General features: G+C 37.8%; 1 protein-coding gene across 2 annotated transcripts in view; it reads right to left on the bottom strand.

Moving 5' to 3' along the window:
• Positions 1–371: 371 nt before the first annotated feature.
• mtcl1 (microtubule crosslinking factor 1) overlaps positions 372–14,287 on the bottom strand; it is a 63,965-nt gene continuing 50,049 nt past the window's right edge. For both annotated transcript variants that reach the window (XM_087811706.1, XM_087811707.1), the window contains exons 11-14: positions 11,280–11,606; positions 11,137–11,207; positions 9,346–10,834; positions 372–2,605 (exon numbers count right to left, since the gene is read on the bottom strand). In XM_087811706.1, coding sequence (XP_087667832.1) covers positions 2,396–2,605; positions 9,346–10,834; positions 11,137–11,207; positions 11,280–11,606 — 2,097 coding nt within the window. In that variant the 3' untranslated portion in view covers positions 372–2,395. The remainder of the gene's footprint in view (positions 2,606–9,345; positions 10,835–11,136; positions 11,208–11,279; positions 11,607–14,287) is intronic.

Below are 14,287 nucleotides of genomic sequence, written 5' to 3'. Positions count from 1 at the left end.
TGACAAGCCGGGGGAACATGTTAGGAGGTGGCACATGTATGACATGATGCAAGAGGATTTGACTTCTCTGGGACGATACAATCTTCTTATTCACATTCTGTGCGTCTGCCCCCGATGACCCGGCATAATCCTGCCAACACACACACACACTCACACACACACACACACACACACTCTCACACACAGACACACACTCTCTCACACACACACACACACACACACACACACACACACACACACACACACACACACACACACACACACTCTCACTCTCACACACACGAGGATGAGTGTGTAAACTCAGGTCGAATGAAAGAGAATATAATCTATCACGAAGAGATCATATTTTACTGAACACACACACACAGAAATGTTGTAAATACACATTCATGTTTATTACATGTATTATACACACACACACACTACAATAGATAATAGACCTCCTGACGTAGACTTTTTTTCTCTATATATTGAAAACATTCTGATTCGTTTCCCTCGACATTCCATCGTTTTCCTCTGGAAAAGAAAGTTCATTCATATCTGAGAGCGACTGTTGCAAAGACAGTCAATAAGTTACTTAGAAACATGTTTGGAACAAACAGCCGAAGTGCTCACGGACCACGAGCGCTAATACGTACGTGCACTAAAGTGCTAGTGTTTCCAAGGCATGCAAAAACATCCGTATCTGTACAACTTCCCTCCAGAGATGCATAAGGTTTTTTTCGCCGTCGAGCCCCGGGTTTCGATTCCCGAAAAGGGTTTTCGATCAGAAATGACATCGTGTTTTTGCTGCTCGCCCCGGAAGAAAAGAAATGGCTTTTGAGAACGATTGTGCGTCTGAAACGATGGAACAAAAAACGATAGTCGAGGATGTGTGACTCGACCCATGAGTCGACTGAGTCGTTCGGTTGGTTGTGATTGAGTTTTATACACGAGCGGTGACTTTGTCGTCCACCAGAGGGCGACCTGATGCAAAACAACCCCCTGAAAACTTACAGATCTTTCTTAGAAATCAAACAAAAAACTTCTTATTAAAAATCTTATTATTAATCTAAAATTTTTGGTCATTTTTGCATCAAGGACATTTTGTGTTACTCCATGAAATTTTAACATTTTTAACATTTTTTTTATTGAAAACAATTAAATGTCTTAATTAAAGTGTCAATCGCATAATTGATCTGAATTTTGTCTTGCAAGAAAATTTTGAATTTCTCCCTCAAATTTTGAGATTGAAACCAAATTTTTTAAAAATCATCAAAATCCTTCAAAAGTTAGACGCCAAATTAGCTTAGATGCTAACTGGGTCGTTCTATTAAACAGTTTATTTAAGATTAAAAAGGTTTTAAAACATATATTTTCCCTTAATCCCGAACATCAGGTCTTACATGAGTTCGAGTCCCTTTTGGTTCCGGAACAGAAACGATGTAGTTCTAATGTCAGGCCTGTAGGTGGCGATACATTTCAATTAATTCAATTTCTGTTTGGAACGTTTGCTGCTCCTTATAATCAAGATTTCTGGGCCAAAATACTTGGTATCAGTTTTTAAACGGAGCAGTACTTTTTGTTGTTGTTGAGTTTTATCGTTTTCGATATCAGGAGTTTTGGATTTTCAATCCCGGAACAAAACGTGAAGAAGTTGAGACGATGGAAAACCCCAAAAAATAAAGGAACACAATCGTGTGGGTTTGTGCGAATGTTAGCAAATATACTTTGATTGTTTCACAACTGTCTTATTTTTAAACAGCAATATCTTAGTTTATCTCTAATTCGACAACAAACATGCTGAACATTCCATTTTAAAGTCAACAATCTTATCGGAGATTAAGACGCGACTTAAAGTCCGAACCGCTACGGGAACTTTCTCGGATCTTTAACGCCGAGTAATACATCCACCGGTGAGTCACTCTGTGAATACAGACCAAGTCCACTGACCAATGCAGACCCTTCTTCTATTCAGGGTATGATCCAGTATTGACGGCTAAAGAGGCTTTTTTTTTGGTCTCTACAGGCCACCGTACCTTCCTTCCCTTTGATAATCCGTCGCTCGCTGGACTCAAACCACGTTGACGCCCCTGAATGTAAACCGAGATGATGTGTAAACACTTGTTAAAGGGTGAGACGGAGAACATTTGTGCATGAAAACAAACGCACACAAACGCACACAGACTCACACGCGGCGACACAATCGCACAATGAGAAACTCAGGCACCGATCGATGGACACGTGGTTCAGTACATTCCAGAAGTTGTTCTCGACAGTCAGCTGGTGCTACAGGGTGAACCCCCCGACCCCCGACCCCTCGCCCTCCACCGCGACCTTGAGTCTCCTCCAGGGGTGAGGGTTGGGTGGGGGTGTGTGTGACTGAGGTACTGGGTCGGGCGGGAGGTAGAGTCGCTCACGCCGGCTCCTCGCCCTCCACGACGCTCTTCCCATGATGCCCCGGCGGCGGGAACGTGAACCTCCTCCTCCTCCGGGAGGACGGACACTTGGGGGAGGTGGAGGGCGAGTGGGCGGCCCAGCGGGACGGGGGGCGGCGGTTGGCCGGGCGGCTCGGTCTCAGGAAGCAGGAGTCCAGGGGCGGAGCCACCGGAGAGCGAGGCAGGTCCTGAGGACGACAGGTCGAGTCGATTGAGTCGTCGGTGTGATGAAGTTTTATACACGGGCAGTGACTTTGTCGTCCACCAGAGGGCGTTCTGATGCAAAACAACCCCCCCCCCCCGAAAAAAATGTACAGATCTTCCTAGAAATCAAATTAAAGAAATGTTTCAAAAATCTATTAAAAAATAAAAGTATTTTTTAAGTATCAATCTACATTTTCTTGGTCATTTTTCTATCCAGAAAATTTAGTGTTTCTCCATCAAATTGTAAGATTTTTAACAATTTTTTAAAATTAAAAATAATCAAACGTCTTATTTAAATGTTAATCATTATTGATCAGAATTTTTTCTTGCAAGAAAATTTAGAATTTCTCCCTCAAATTTTAAGATTCAAACCAAAGGTTTTTGTAGTTTATTTTTTAAATCATCAAAATTCTTCTTTCTCAATCATATTATTAATGTGAATTATTTGGTCATTTTTAACTAAATATAATATATATATTTTGTTAATATATATATATTTTTTAAGGATTTTTCACATAATGTTGAGTCTCATTGACACATTTCAATGACAATCTTCTATTAATATAAATTTTATGGTCATTTTTATGTAAAAAAAACAAAAAGTTTAATAAAAAATCATAAAAAATCTTAATCAACACATTTTAATGTCAATTGATGATTAATCTGATTTTTTATGGTCATTTTCATTTTTTTTTTAGAATATATTCATCAAGATTTTTTTAACCAAATTTTCATAATAAATCATCAAAAGTCCTACACTATATATATATATATATATATATATATATATATATATATATATATATAAATATATAAACAAATATCTATAAATATAAAATAAAATAAATTACGTTTCAATGTCGATCTATTATTTATCTGAATTCTGTGGTAATTTTACTTTCAAGAAAACTGAGAATTTCTTTACAATTAAAAAAAAAATGTCACAAAAATCACCAAAATCTTAATTAACACATTTCCATGTCAATCCTGTGATTAATCGGAACTTTTTCTATCAAGAAAATTCTCATTTTAACCAAACGTAAATGAAAACCAGGACATGTCAGACACAGGAAGTGACATCATAATACATTTGTGTCTGTCGGTTCTGGTTCTGGTTCTGCTCCACATGGTCACGACAGATCAGATGCAGTGAGTGATGAGTGACAGGTTTGTGGGTCAATACAAGATTTCCTGTGCGACACTGAAACATCATGCAGACGATGAACTTCTGATCACATCCAAGGAAAAATCCACGATAATCTGTTATAATCTACGTCGACACGAGCAGATCGACCACATTTATGGTCAAGATTCTACACATTAAATCAAAAAGGATACAAAGAAAAAAGAGGATTTTTCAAAATAGATCCAATTAAATTTGAACTTTTCTTTCATTCTGTTTGTTTCTCAAATTTTAATTTCAATCTTTGTTGCCATTTTTCTTTTAAGAAAATTGATAATATATCAATCAGATCTTATTCATCTTAGTTTTTGGATGATTTGTAAAAAAAACAACACATTTTTAAAATGTTAGTTAAAAAAAGCAATTTTCTTGGCAAAAACACAAATAAAACAAAATGTCTGCACAAAGGAAACAACAGAATTTCTCCATATAATTCAATTTTTTTTTTCTCCAAATCTTCTAAAAAAAATCCTCAAAAAGTCTTAATCAACACATTTGTCAAACATATTATTAATGTGAACAATTTTCTTTCAAGAAAATAAAGAATTTGTTGATCAGATCTTATTAATCTTATTTTTTTCAAAAGATTTTAACCAAATCTATATTTTTAAAATTCTCTAAAAGTCTTCATCAACAAATTTTAATGTCAATCTTTGTTGCCATTTTACTTTTAAGAAACTTGAGAATATATCAATCAGTTCTTATTTATCTTATTTTTTGGATGATTTGTAAAAGAAAAACACGTTTTTAAAACGTAAGTTAAAAAAAGCAATTTTCTTTGCAAAAACACAAATAAAAAAAGTGTCTGCCCAAAGGAAACGGACAGAATTTCTCCATATAATTTAATTTTTTTTTCTCCAAATTCTTATTAAAAATCCTCAAAAAGTCTTAATCAACAGATTTGTCAATCATATTATTATTTTGAACATTTTACTTTCAAGAAAATCAAGAATTTGTTGATCAAATTTCAGGATTTTAACCAAAGCTTTATTTTAAAAAAAAACCCTCAAGTCTTAATCAACACATTTGTCAAACGTATTATTAATTTGAACAATTTTCTTATAAGAAAATTGAGAATTTGTTCATCAAATTTCAAGATTTTAACCTAATCTTTATTTTTTAAAAATCCTCAAAAAGTCTTAATCGACAATTTGTTGTTTTGTTGTTTCATTTTTCTTTAAACAAAATTGAGAATTTATCCATCAAATTATTTATCCTATTTTTAGGATGATTTGAAAAAAAAGAACAACAACAAATGTTTAAATGTAGGTTAAAAAAAAATCTTGGAAGGTTTGAGGCGAAAACATAAATAAAACTAAACAAAAAGAACCTTTTCTTCGACAGTAATTTGATCCTGATTGAGAAGTCGTGTCGACAGCAGTGAGACGAGGATTCTTCCTTCCAGTGTTTGAAATATTCACAAGAATCTCAGACTCCGTCGGCGGCGCCGACAGAAAACCTTGTTAGTGCGACAGAACGAGAACCTTCTTCGGAGGAAGACGATCAATATTTCACGACACGACGTCCGGCGGAGACGCAGGCGGAGGAAACACATCAGAGACGACGCTGGAGAAAACCTGGTTTCGTGTTCACGACCTTGTGTTTTGAAGGTCACCAGACCAAGGTCAGACCAGAGAAGACGCTCAACAGCTTTAAAGGACCAGACTGGAAACTGACGGAGCTGCTTTGATCAAATTTTGAAATATATTATCTTTTTATTGTGATCAATAAATACGTTTATGTTAAAAAAATAATAATGAGGACAAACTAGAAAAATATATATAATTTAGAGGGAAAAAAAGTATTTAAATTGGTTTAAATACATGTATTTATTTTATTTTTTTAAGTGAAAAACGAAAGAAATAGAAAAAAAGGTATTAAAAAAATATTTATTTTTTTCATTTTAAGAGAAACATATGTTAAAAATTTGTAAAAATTGTTATTATTGTTAAAAAATAAACATATATTTCTTTTTAAAATAGAATTTAGATGGACAAAAGTTTTCTTAAATCATTAAAAAATGGGAAAACATATAAAAATACAATATACATTTATTCAACTTATGTTATTTAGGAAAATACATATGTTTTTGTCTTTATTATCTTTGTATAAAATGTTGAATTATTTATTTTATTTACAGATTATTGTGTGAAACTCCACACTCTTTTTTTTATTATTAGAACTCACAGGGACTTTAATTAATTTAATCAATTTCGTTTTAATGTTGTTTAAGGGTCAAGTCGATTTTTGGTTAAAAACAACAAGTATAATTATTGTAAATAATGAAGAAAAAATAAATATGTTTTTGTCGATATAACCTACAGTATATAAAATCTTTAGAATCTCTAGAATTTAAAGGGACAAAAAGTGCGATATTTATATTATCATTTTTTTTAATTACAAAGATACAAATATTTATAAATTCGTTTTCTTCTTATTTTAAGAGACAAAATGTCTAATACATTTAAATAATTTAGGAAAATACAAATGTATTTGTCTATATTTTCTTTAAAAATAAGATTTTTTTTGTTAAAAATAATAGAACGTAAAGGGAAAAAAAGTGCAACATTTAAATTATTTTAAAAGATTAACAAAAGACTAGACAAATATTCAAAGTGTTTTTCTTATTATAGGAGACAAAAGGTCCAATAAATAAAAATAATAAAGGACAACAAATATGTATTGGTGGAAATTATTTACATAAAAACTTTGTTAAAGAATCATTATAAGGGACAAAAAGTGCAATATTTAAATTATTGAAAGATACAAATATTTGTGTTTTTTTTTTACAAGGCCTTTAAAATGAAAATAATTCGGAAAAAAAACACGTATTCGTCTATATTATTATAAATTCTTGTTAAAAAAATAATAGAATGTAAAGTGACAAAAAGAATACAAATATTAAAAAAGACTCAAATATTTTTCTTTACGTTTTTTTTATTATTATGAGAGAAAAAAGGTCCAATAAATGACAATAAATATGTATTTGTCGATATAATATATACAAAAATGTTGTTAAAATAATATAATTCAGACAAAACTAACGATTATTTTATAAATAAAAATGGTAATAAATATTTTAAGGAAAAATGTTAAAAAGCTACTGTTATGGGACCGGAACCATTAAAAAAAAAAAAAGAATTGTGAAGAAAGAAGTGTATAAAGTTTCTCTACGAGGCCAAATTAAAGTATCAGAACCGCAGCTCCGTCAAGGCCCGGTCGGTCCAGTGTGATCCTCTAAACCCCCCCCCCAGATGATTCCCAGCATGCACTTGTGGACACAACAGTCGGACACCAGTCGCCTCCACGGCTGTCCTGTGAAGCATGCGCTGATGAAGAGGAGAGAGTCGGGTGAGGAAGGAGGGGAGGAAGGGAGGGAGGAATGGAGGGAGGAATGGAGGGGGGGTCCACTGGTGGCTGGTGAGTCCTCCGGCACAGAAGAAGAAAAAGGACTTACATGGCAGAGACAAGCAGAGTTAGAGTCCCCAAGGAGTTGTTAGTATGACAGTGTGGTTCTGGAGGAGGAGGGGGGAGGGTGGGGGGGAGAGAGGGGGAGAGAAGGTTAACCAGGAGACCAGGATCTGGAATAAGGCAGAAGGGAGGACCTGATAGAAGACAGGAGACCTGGAGTTAAATCAGAGATTAACGATCGATGTTCACAACACCACGCTCAATCAAAAAGATGCTTCTCATCGTGACGGTGTAGCTTGTTAAGAGCGTTTTGAAGATCACCCACCCCTCCTTTAAAAGACTTGATTTCATAGGAGAGAACAAAAGTAAACTAGATGGCGTCTCTGCACTATTTTTGTTACCTTTGTTTTGAACAACTGTTCTAATGAAACATCATTTTTTTTAAACTGATGGCGCCACCTACTGACCTCTGAACAACATGACACTGCTACATGAAGCTTTGTATGTAGCAGTGTCCTTATCTTCAGAGTCCACTAGATGGTAGTGATGTGTTGATGAAGCTTCATGAAACACTGTCATTATCTTCAGAGTCCACTAGATGGTAGTGATGTGTCGATGAAGCTTCATGAAACAGTGTCCTTATCTTCAGAGTCCACTAGATGGTAGTGATGTGTTGATGAAGCTTCATGAAACAGTGTCCTTATCTTCAGAGTCCACTAGATGGTAGTGATGTGTTGATGAAGCTTCATGAAACAGTGTCATTATCTTCAGAGTCCACTAGATGGTAGTGATGTGTCGATGAAGCTTCATGAAACAGTGTCATTATCATCAGATTCCACTAGATGGTAGTGAAGTGTTGATGAAGCTTCATGAAACAGTGTCATTACCTTCAGAGTCCACTAGATGGTAGTGATGTATTGATGAAGCTTCATGAAACAGTGTCGTTATCTTCAGAGTCCACTAGATGGTAGTGAAGTGTTGATGAAGCTTCATGAAACAGTGTCATTATCTTCAGAGTCCACTATATGGTAGTGATGTGTTGATGAAGCTTCATGAAACAGTGTCGTTATCTTCAGAGTCCACTATATGGTAGTGATGTGTTGATGAAGCTTCATGAAACAGTGTCGTTATCTTCAGAGTCCACTAGATGGTAGTGATGTGTTGATGAAGCTTCATGAAACAGTGTCATTATCTTCAGAGTCCACTATATGGTAGTGATGTGTTGATGAAGCTTCATGAAACATTGTCATTATCTTCAGAGTCCACTAGATGGTAGTGATGTGTTGATGAAGCTTCATGAAACAGTGTCATTATCTTCAGAGTCCACTATATGGTAGTGATGTGTTGATGAAGCTTCATGAAACAGTGTCATTATCTTCAGAGTCCACTAGATGGTAGTGATGTGTTGATGAAGCTTCATGAAACAGTGTCATTATCTTCAGAGTCCACTAGATGGTAGTGATGTGTTGATGAAGCTTCATGAAACAGTGTCGTTATCTTCAGAGTCCACTAGATGGTAGTGATGTGTTGATGAAGCTTCATGAAACAGTGTCATTATCTTCAGAGTCCACTATATGGTAGTGATGTGTTGATGAAGCTTCATGAAACAGTGTCGTTATCTTCAGAGTCCACTATATGGTAGTGATGTGTTGATGAAGCTTCATGAAACAGTGTCATGTTGTTCAGAGGTCAGTAGGTGGCGCCATCAGTTTAAAAAATGAGTTTCATTAGAACAGTTGTTCAAAACAAAGGTAAAATAGTGCTGAGACGCCATCTAGTGGACTCTGACGATCATGACACTGTTTCATGAAGCTTCATCAACACATCACTAGACTAAAGAGCAGCAACCTGTTCAACAAGGTAGGTGGTCATAATGTAATGGTCGAGAGGAGTTTTTTATTGAAACTAATCTTTTAGTTAAAAAGAAAAATAACGTTCAAAAGTGTATTATCTCTAAACGTTTGATAAAAAGTCTCAGTGAAGGAAGTTAAAGTCTCAGACGAGAAGAATTTTTGAGTAATTTATGTTAAACTTTACCGTTTTTATGAGTCTGTGCTTTCGATCTGAGAAGAGAACTTGATTATTTCAGGTTTTATTTCCATGTGTCGTGTTCGCAGAGAGAGTCGTTACCTCGATGCATCCGGACTGTCCCCGGTCCTGGTCCGCCGTCCTGCCCGGACCCGTCCGTCTCTCGTCTCTCAGGTTCTGCTCCTGCAGCTTCTTGTTGAGGATCCGCGCCGCGTTCTCGGCGAGGGTGTACCCGGGCGGCGCCGACAGATCCTGGCGGACGCCGCTCGCCGCCTCCGCGGTTCTGTCGCCCTGGGTTTCTAGGACCAGCTGCACCGGGCTGGGCGAGCGGCCCCTCGCGGTCCTGCAGGGCTCCTGTGCTGTCCTGTGGTCCGAGGCCAGGGGGCCGTGGGCGGGGCTGGGGTCCGCGGTGGGGGGAGGGGTGGCCCGGGAGCGACTGGGGGACTTGTTGAACTTTTGTGCGTCGTAGACCGTGTGGTCGATGATGTTGAAGAGGCTGGAGAGCCCGTCGTTGATGGTGGTGTGGACCGGGCTGTCCCGGGTGGTGGTGGACCGAGCCCAGGCGGACTCGCTGTTCCCCTTCTGCGGGGTGGTCGGGGTCGGGGCGCGGGCGGCGTTGGGCAGGTCGGCCTTGTTGGTGGCGGAGAGCTTGCGCTGGAGCTTGGGCGAGCCGTACTTGGGCGAGCAGCAGGGTCGCTCGAACTTACTCTGGACTACGGGCGAGTACTGGATCTTCCTCAGGTTCCGGGACGGGGAGGAGATGGGGGTGCCGCCCCCTTTGGGCGTGAGGCACCGGTGCGGGCTGCTGGTCAGGTTCCTCAGGAGGTCCGTTTGAAGGCCGACGCTGATGGTCTGCGTGGTCTGGGTGCCTCGTGTTGTGAACCCGTTGGTTTGGCAGGCGGTTTCCCGGACCACGGGTCCGGGGGGCGAGCGGATGGCGTTCCTGACCGTCATGGCCACTTCCTTCATGTCGTCGCTCAGGTTCCTGGAGAGCTGAAGTTCCAGCGAGGACGCGTAACCCACCGTGGGGCAGATGGGGGACTGAATGGGAGAAGTCCTTAATCCACCTGTCGCCTCTAAAAGACCACATGTCCACCTGGCGCTACCGAACACTTCATCCGGTCCACCCAGACCGGAATCTCCACCCCTTGGTTTGGTCCCTTTCGGTAGGTAGTCCGATTCTTGGGCAGTGGGCCGATCGTGCCTGGTGGGACTGTGGAGGAGGTGGACCCCTCCATTGCCCCTCAGCGGGGACCTGTGGCAGTGGTCTGGGCTACTGAGCGTGCTGGTGGTCAGGGTGGCGCTGGTGGTGAGGTACCAGGCCGGGGGCTGGAACGGCTCCGGACCTCTGTCACCACCCGGAGCCTCCAATCTCTTGTCGGCCCAGGGTTCGCTGCCGGCGGTGGCGGCGGCGGACGCCGGGAAATCCCAGCCCTTGTTGTTGAACTCCTCGATGTACTTGAGGTCGTCCGGCGACAGAGGCGGCGTGACGTCGTCGCCGCCTCGCTCGCCGTGGTGGGTCTTGTCCGGCAAAAAAGGCGAGCTGTCCATCAAGCGCTGGAAGTCGCTCATGGAGCAGACGGACTTGGCCCTGGAAGGAGGAAGACCCCGTTCAGTAATAATGTCTATTTAGATAGCGCCTTTCTAGACCAGGGTCACAAAGCGCTTTGACAGCCATTCACACATACTGATGGGAGTAGGCTGCACCGCATGGCATCAGGAGCAATCAGGGTCAAGTGTCTTGCTCAGGGACACAACGACACAAGCTTGTCTGGAGCTGGGATTGAACCTGCAACCTTTTGGACTGCAGGCAACCACTCTACCATCTTAGCCATGACACCCCCAGTAATCCTGATGACTCGTGGCGGTTTCTAATCCGGATTAGATCCTCACCTGAGCAAACTGCCTCCGGCCATATCGTCCTCCTCCGGATCCGGATCCTGCTCCGACAGCTGGTCCAGAGCCTTGAGGGCGAGACAAGCAACAAGATTCAAGAGAAGTCGAAGACGTCGCCGATGGTCTCGGACGTTGCTCACCTCGTTCATGCAGGGGAAACGTTTCTCGCCCTCCAGCCTCGAAGGCGGCACCTCCAGCCCGCCGAGGGGGTCCAGCGTCAGGGCGTCCAGGAACAGGTTCTCCGGCGGAACTTTGAGTCTCAGGGTCGCCCCCTGCTGGTCCATCGTGGCCTCAGAGTCGGAGTGGGAGCGAGCGGGCGGGACCAGGACCGGGGTGGACGTACAGGGCGAGCGAGGGGAGCGAGGGGAGCGAGGGAGGCCGCAGGGGGTCTCCTGAGGCGAGAAGGTTCCTCTGAGATCTTTGGACTCGATGCCTTCGGCTCGACGGCTGCTCAGCTCCCGCTGAAGCTGCACGAGGACAACACAGGGATTTAAGTTGTTTGATTTAATCCCATGAAAAAATTTAATAATTTTGCTTACAAAAGTTTTCTTAAATTATTTTCTCTGACAGATTATTTTACAGGGATAATTGTGGTATTTAGAAGATGGTTGGATTTAAACGCCAAAAATAATCACGATTAAAAAATAAAAAAAAACATATAAAAGGAAAATTAAACTAAATATGAACTATTTTTTTAATATAACCCAATTTTATATTATATATGATATATATATATATATGATATATATATATATTATATATATATATATAAAAATATATCAACATAAATATATATATATATACTGTATATATATATATAAATACTGTATATATATATATATATATATATATATATATATATATTAAATAAGAAAAAATGTTAGAAAAAGTGAAAAAAAAAGAAATGAATCACAAATAATCAACATTGACAGTAAAAAAAATGAAGGAAAACTGAACAGACACAAAATTATGAATGTAAATAATAAAAGTTAAACATTTGAAAAAAACAGAGACAAAAAAATGTTGAAAAAAGTCTCAAAACAAATAAATGATCTACAAACGAACAAAACAACAAACATGAGAAACAGATATTGAGCAAAAAATACAAAGAAAATCCACAGTAAGAACAAAAATCTGACAAAAAAATTCGACCAGGGAAAAAAAAGAAAATAACAAACAACAAAATAGTTTTAAAAAAAATTAGAGACTACTAGAGAAAATATACAAATAATTAACAGATAAAAAAATAGCATACATGTTTTTTTTTTTTAATCTAAAATGGAGATAAAATAAAAAGAAGGAAAAATGTCATTAGTAGGAAATTGATCTAACAATAGAAAGTAAATACAAAAAAATGAGAAAAAAAGAAAATCTTCAATCAAGAAAAATACAAAGAAGGTAGGAATAGTGAAATAATCTACACATTGTAAAAAAGCAAACAAACAAAAAAATATGATTTTCAAGGTCAACAGTAGAAAACAGAAATAAACAACAAAAAAGAGACAAGCAGGTTTGGAATCGTATCACGTGATCAGGTGTGACTGACACTCGAGTGTTTATTCTTTTAAACACTTTTCGTCTGAATATGATCTGAATAAAGTCAAGATTCCACAGAAGACATCAGCAGGTCCAGAAGACCAGGTCCAGGACCCTCCAGAGGAGTCGTGACCCGCTGAAGACCAAACGTCTCCTCACAGTGCTTTGGACTCTTAGATCTCTGCAGCGTCTGAGCTTCGCTCTCGACTGGAGGTGAAAGCTCTTCAGCAGGTGAACCGACTGCTGCAACACGACTGAATAATGGATGTTTCTCACCCTTTTACTCCCCCTTTTTCTCCCCCTCGCTCACCCTCGCTCACCCCTCTCTCCCCCCTCATCTGTGGCGCATCAGCGGCTTGCAGCAGGTTTTACGTTATATTTTTTATTATTTATTTGACATTATTTGTCACGTGTTTCATCCATGTTTCATGATAATCTTGACAAAAACATTATGACCACCGAGTTCTTCCACTACTTGACGTCAAAATTTCATTTTAGTGAGACATGTTTTTCTCAAACACACATTTATGTCATTTGTTTACTTTTGTCTGCCTTTGTTGGTTTGTAATGAAAATAACTAAAAACATGTTAAACTGATTTGATTAGTTTGCCAGGAAAGTAAATAACACAATAAGGAACAAAATGATTGTGTTGTGGTGGTGTTTGGAATTACCATCTGGATCCAGGAAACTTTTGAAGGAATTGTCAATTTTTGATAAATCTGTGAGTGTTATGCAAAACGGTCTGTAAACTTAATTGCCAACTTCTGTCTCATTTATTTTGTCGCTATCACTGATATTTCAAATGCCAAAAAAGGTGTAATTGTTCTTGTCATAAAATTATTGTGTAAAAAATATTTTCAGCTGAAAGTATCTGATACATAAAATTATTTATTTATACAAAAACCTTTTATTTTTTTATTTTACCATTTCAACATGTCATGTTAAGGCTTTGTTAAATTCTTAAAAAGTATAATATATGAAGAATTTTTTTTTTACATAAGAATAGATAAAAAACAACAATTTTGACTCAAAATTATTGAAGAAAACTTTTTGAAGTAATGGTTTGTGTCTGATCCAGATTTTTGTCAGAAGCTCTTTTATGATTTAACTGTAAGAAAGTTTTCAAAAACTTTCAAAAACCTTTTAAGAACATTCAATAAAATTTCAAGGAACTTTCAAAAACATTTTTAATTTATTTTAAGAACCTTTAAAACTAAAAAATAAGATTAAAAAAGAAAAAATGTAAAGAACTTAAAAATAAATATTTAAAAAACTTTTAAAAATCTTTCAAAAACCTTTTAAAAACATTCCATTACGTTTCAAAAAAACTCAAAGATCATTTTTAAAAGTTTTAAAGGTTTAAAAAAACTAAACACTAAATAAAAACCTTAAAGTGACGCATTTAAAAAAAAAAAAAGAACATCAAATAAAAAACAAGATAAAAAAAACCTTTTAAAAAAAATTTCAAAAATGATTTTAAAACGTTTTGAGAACGTAAAAAATAAATAAATAAATAACCTTTTAAAAAAATATTTTTTTTAAAAAGAAATTTAAAATAAAAATTCTAAAAAACAAGATAAAAAAACCCCCAAAAAATAAGCTTTTAAAAG

This window comes from Callionymus lyra, chromosome 16, assembly GCF_982586985.1.
Source record: "Callionymus lyra chromosome 16, fCalLyr1.hap1.1, whole genome shotgun sequence".
Taxonomy (NCBI): domain Eukaryota; kingdom Metazoa; phylum Chordata; class Actinopteri; order Syngnathiformes; family Callionymidae; genus Callionymus; species Callionymus lyra.
This window is presented reverse-complemented; position numbering and strand designations above follow the sequence as displayed.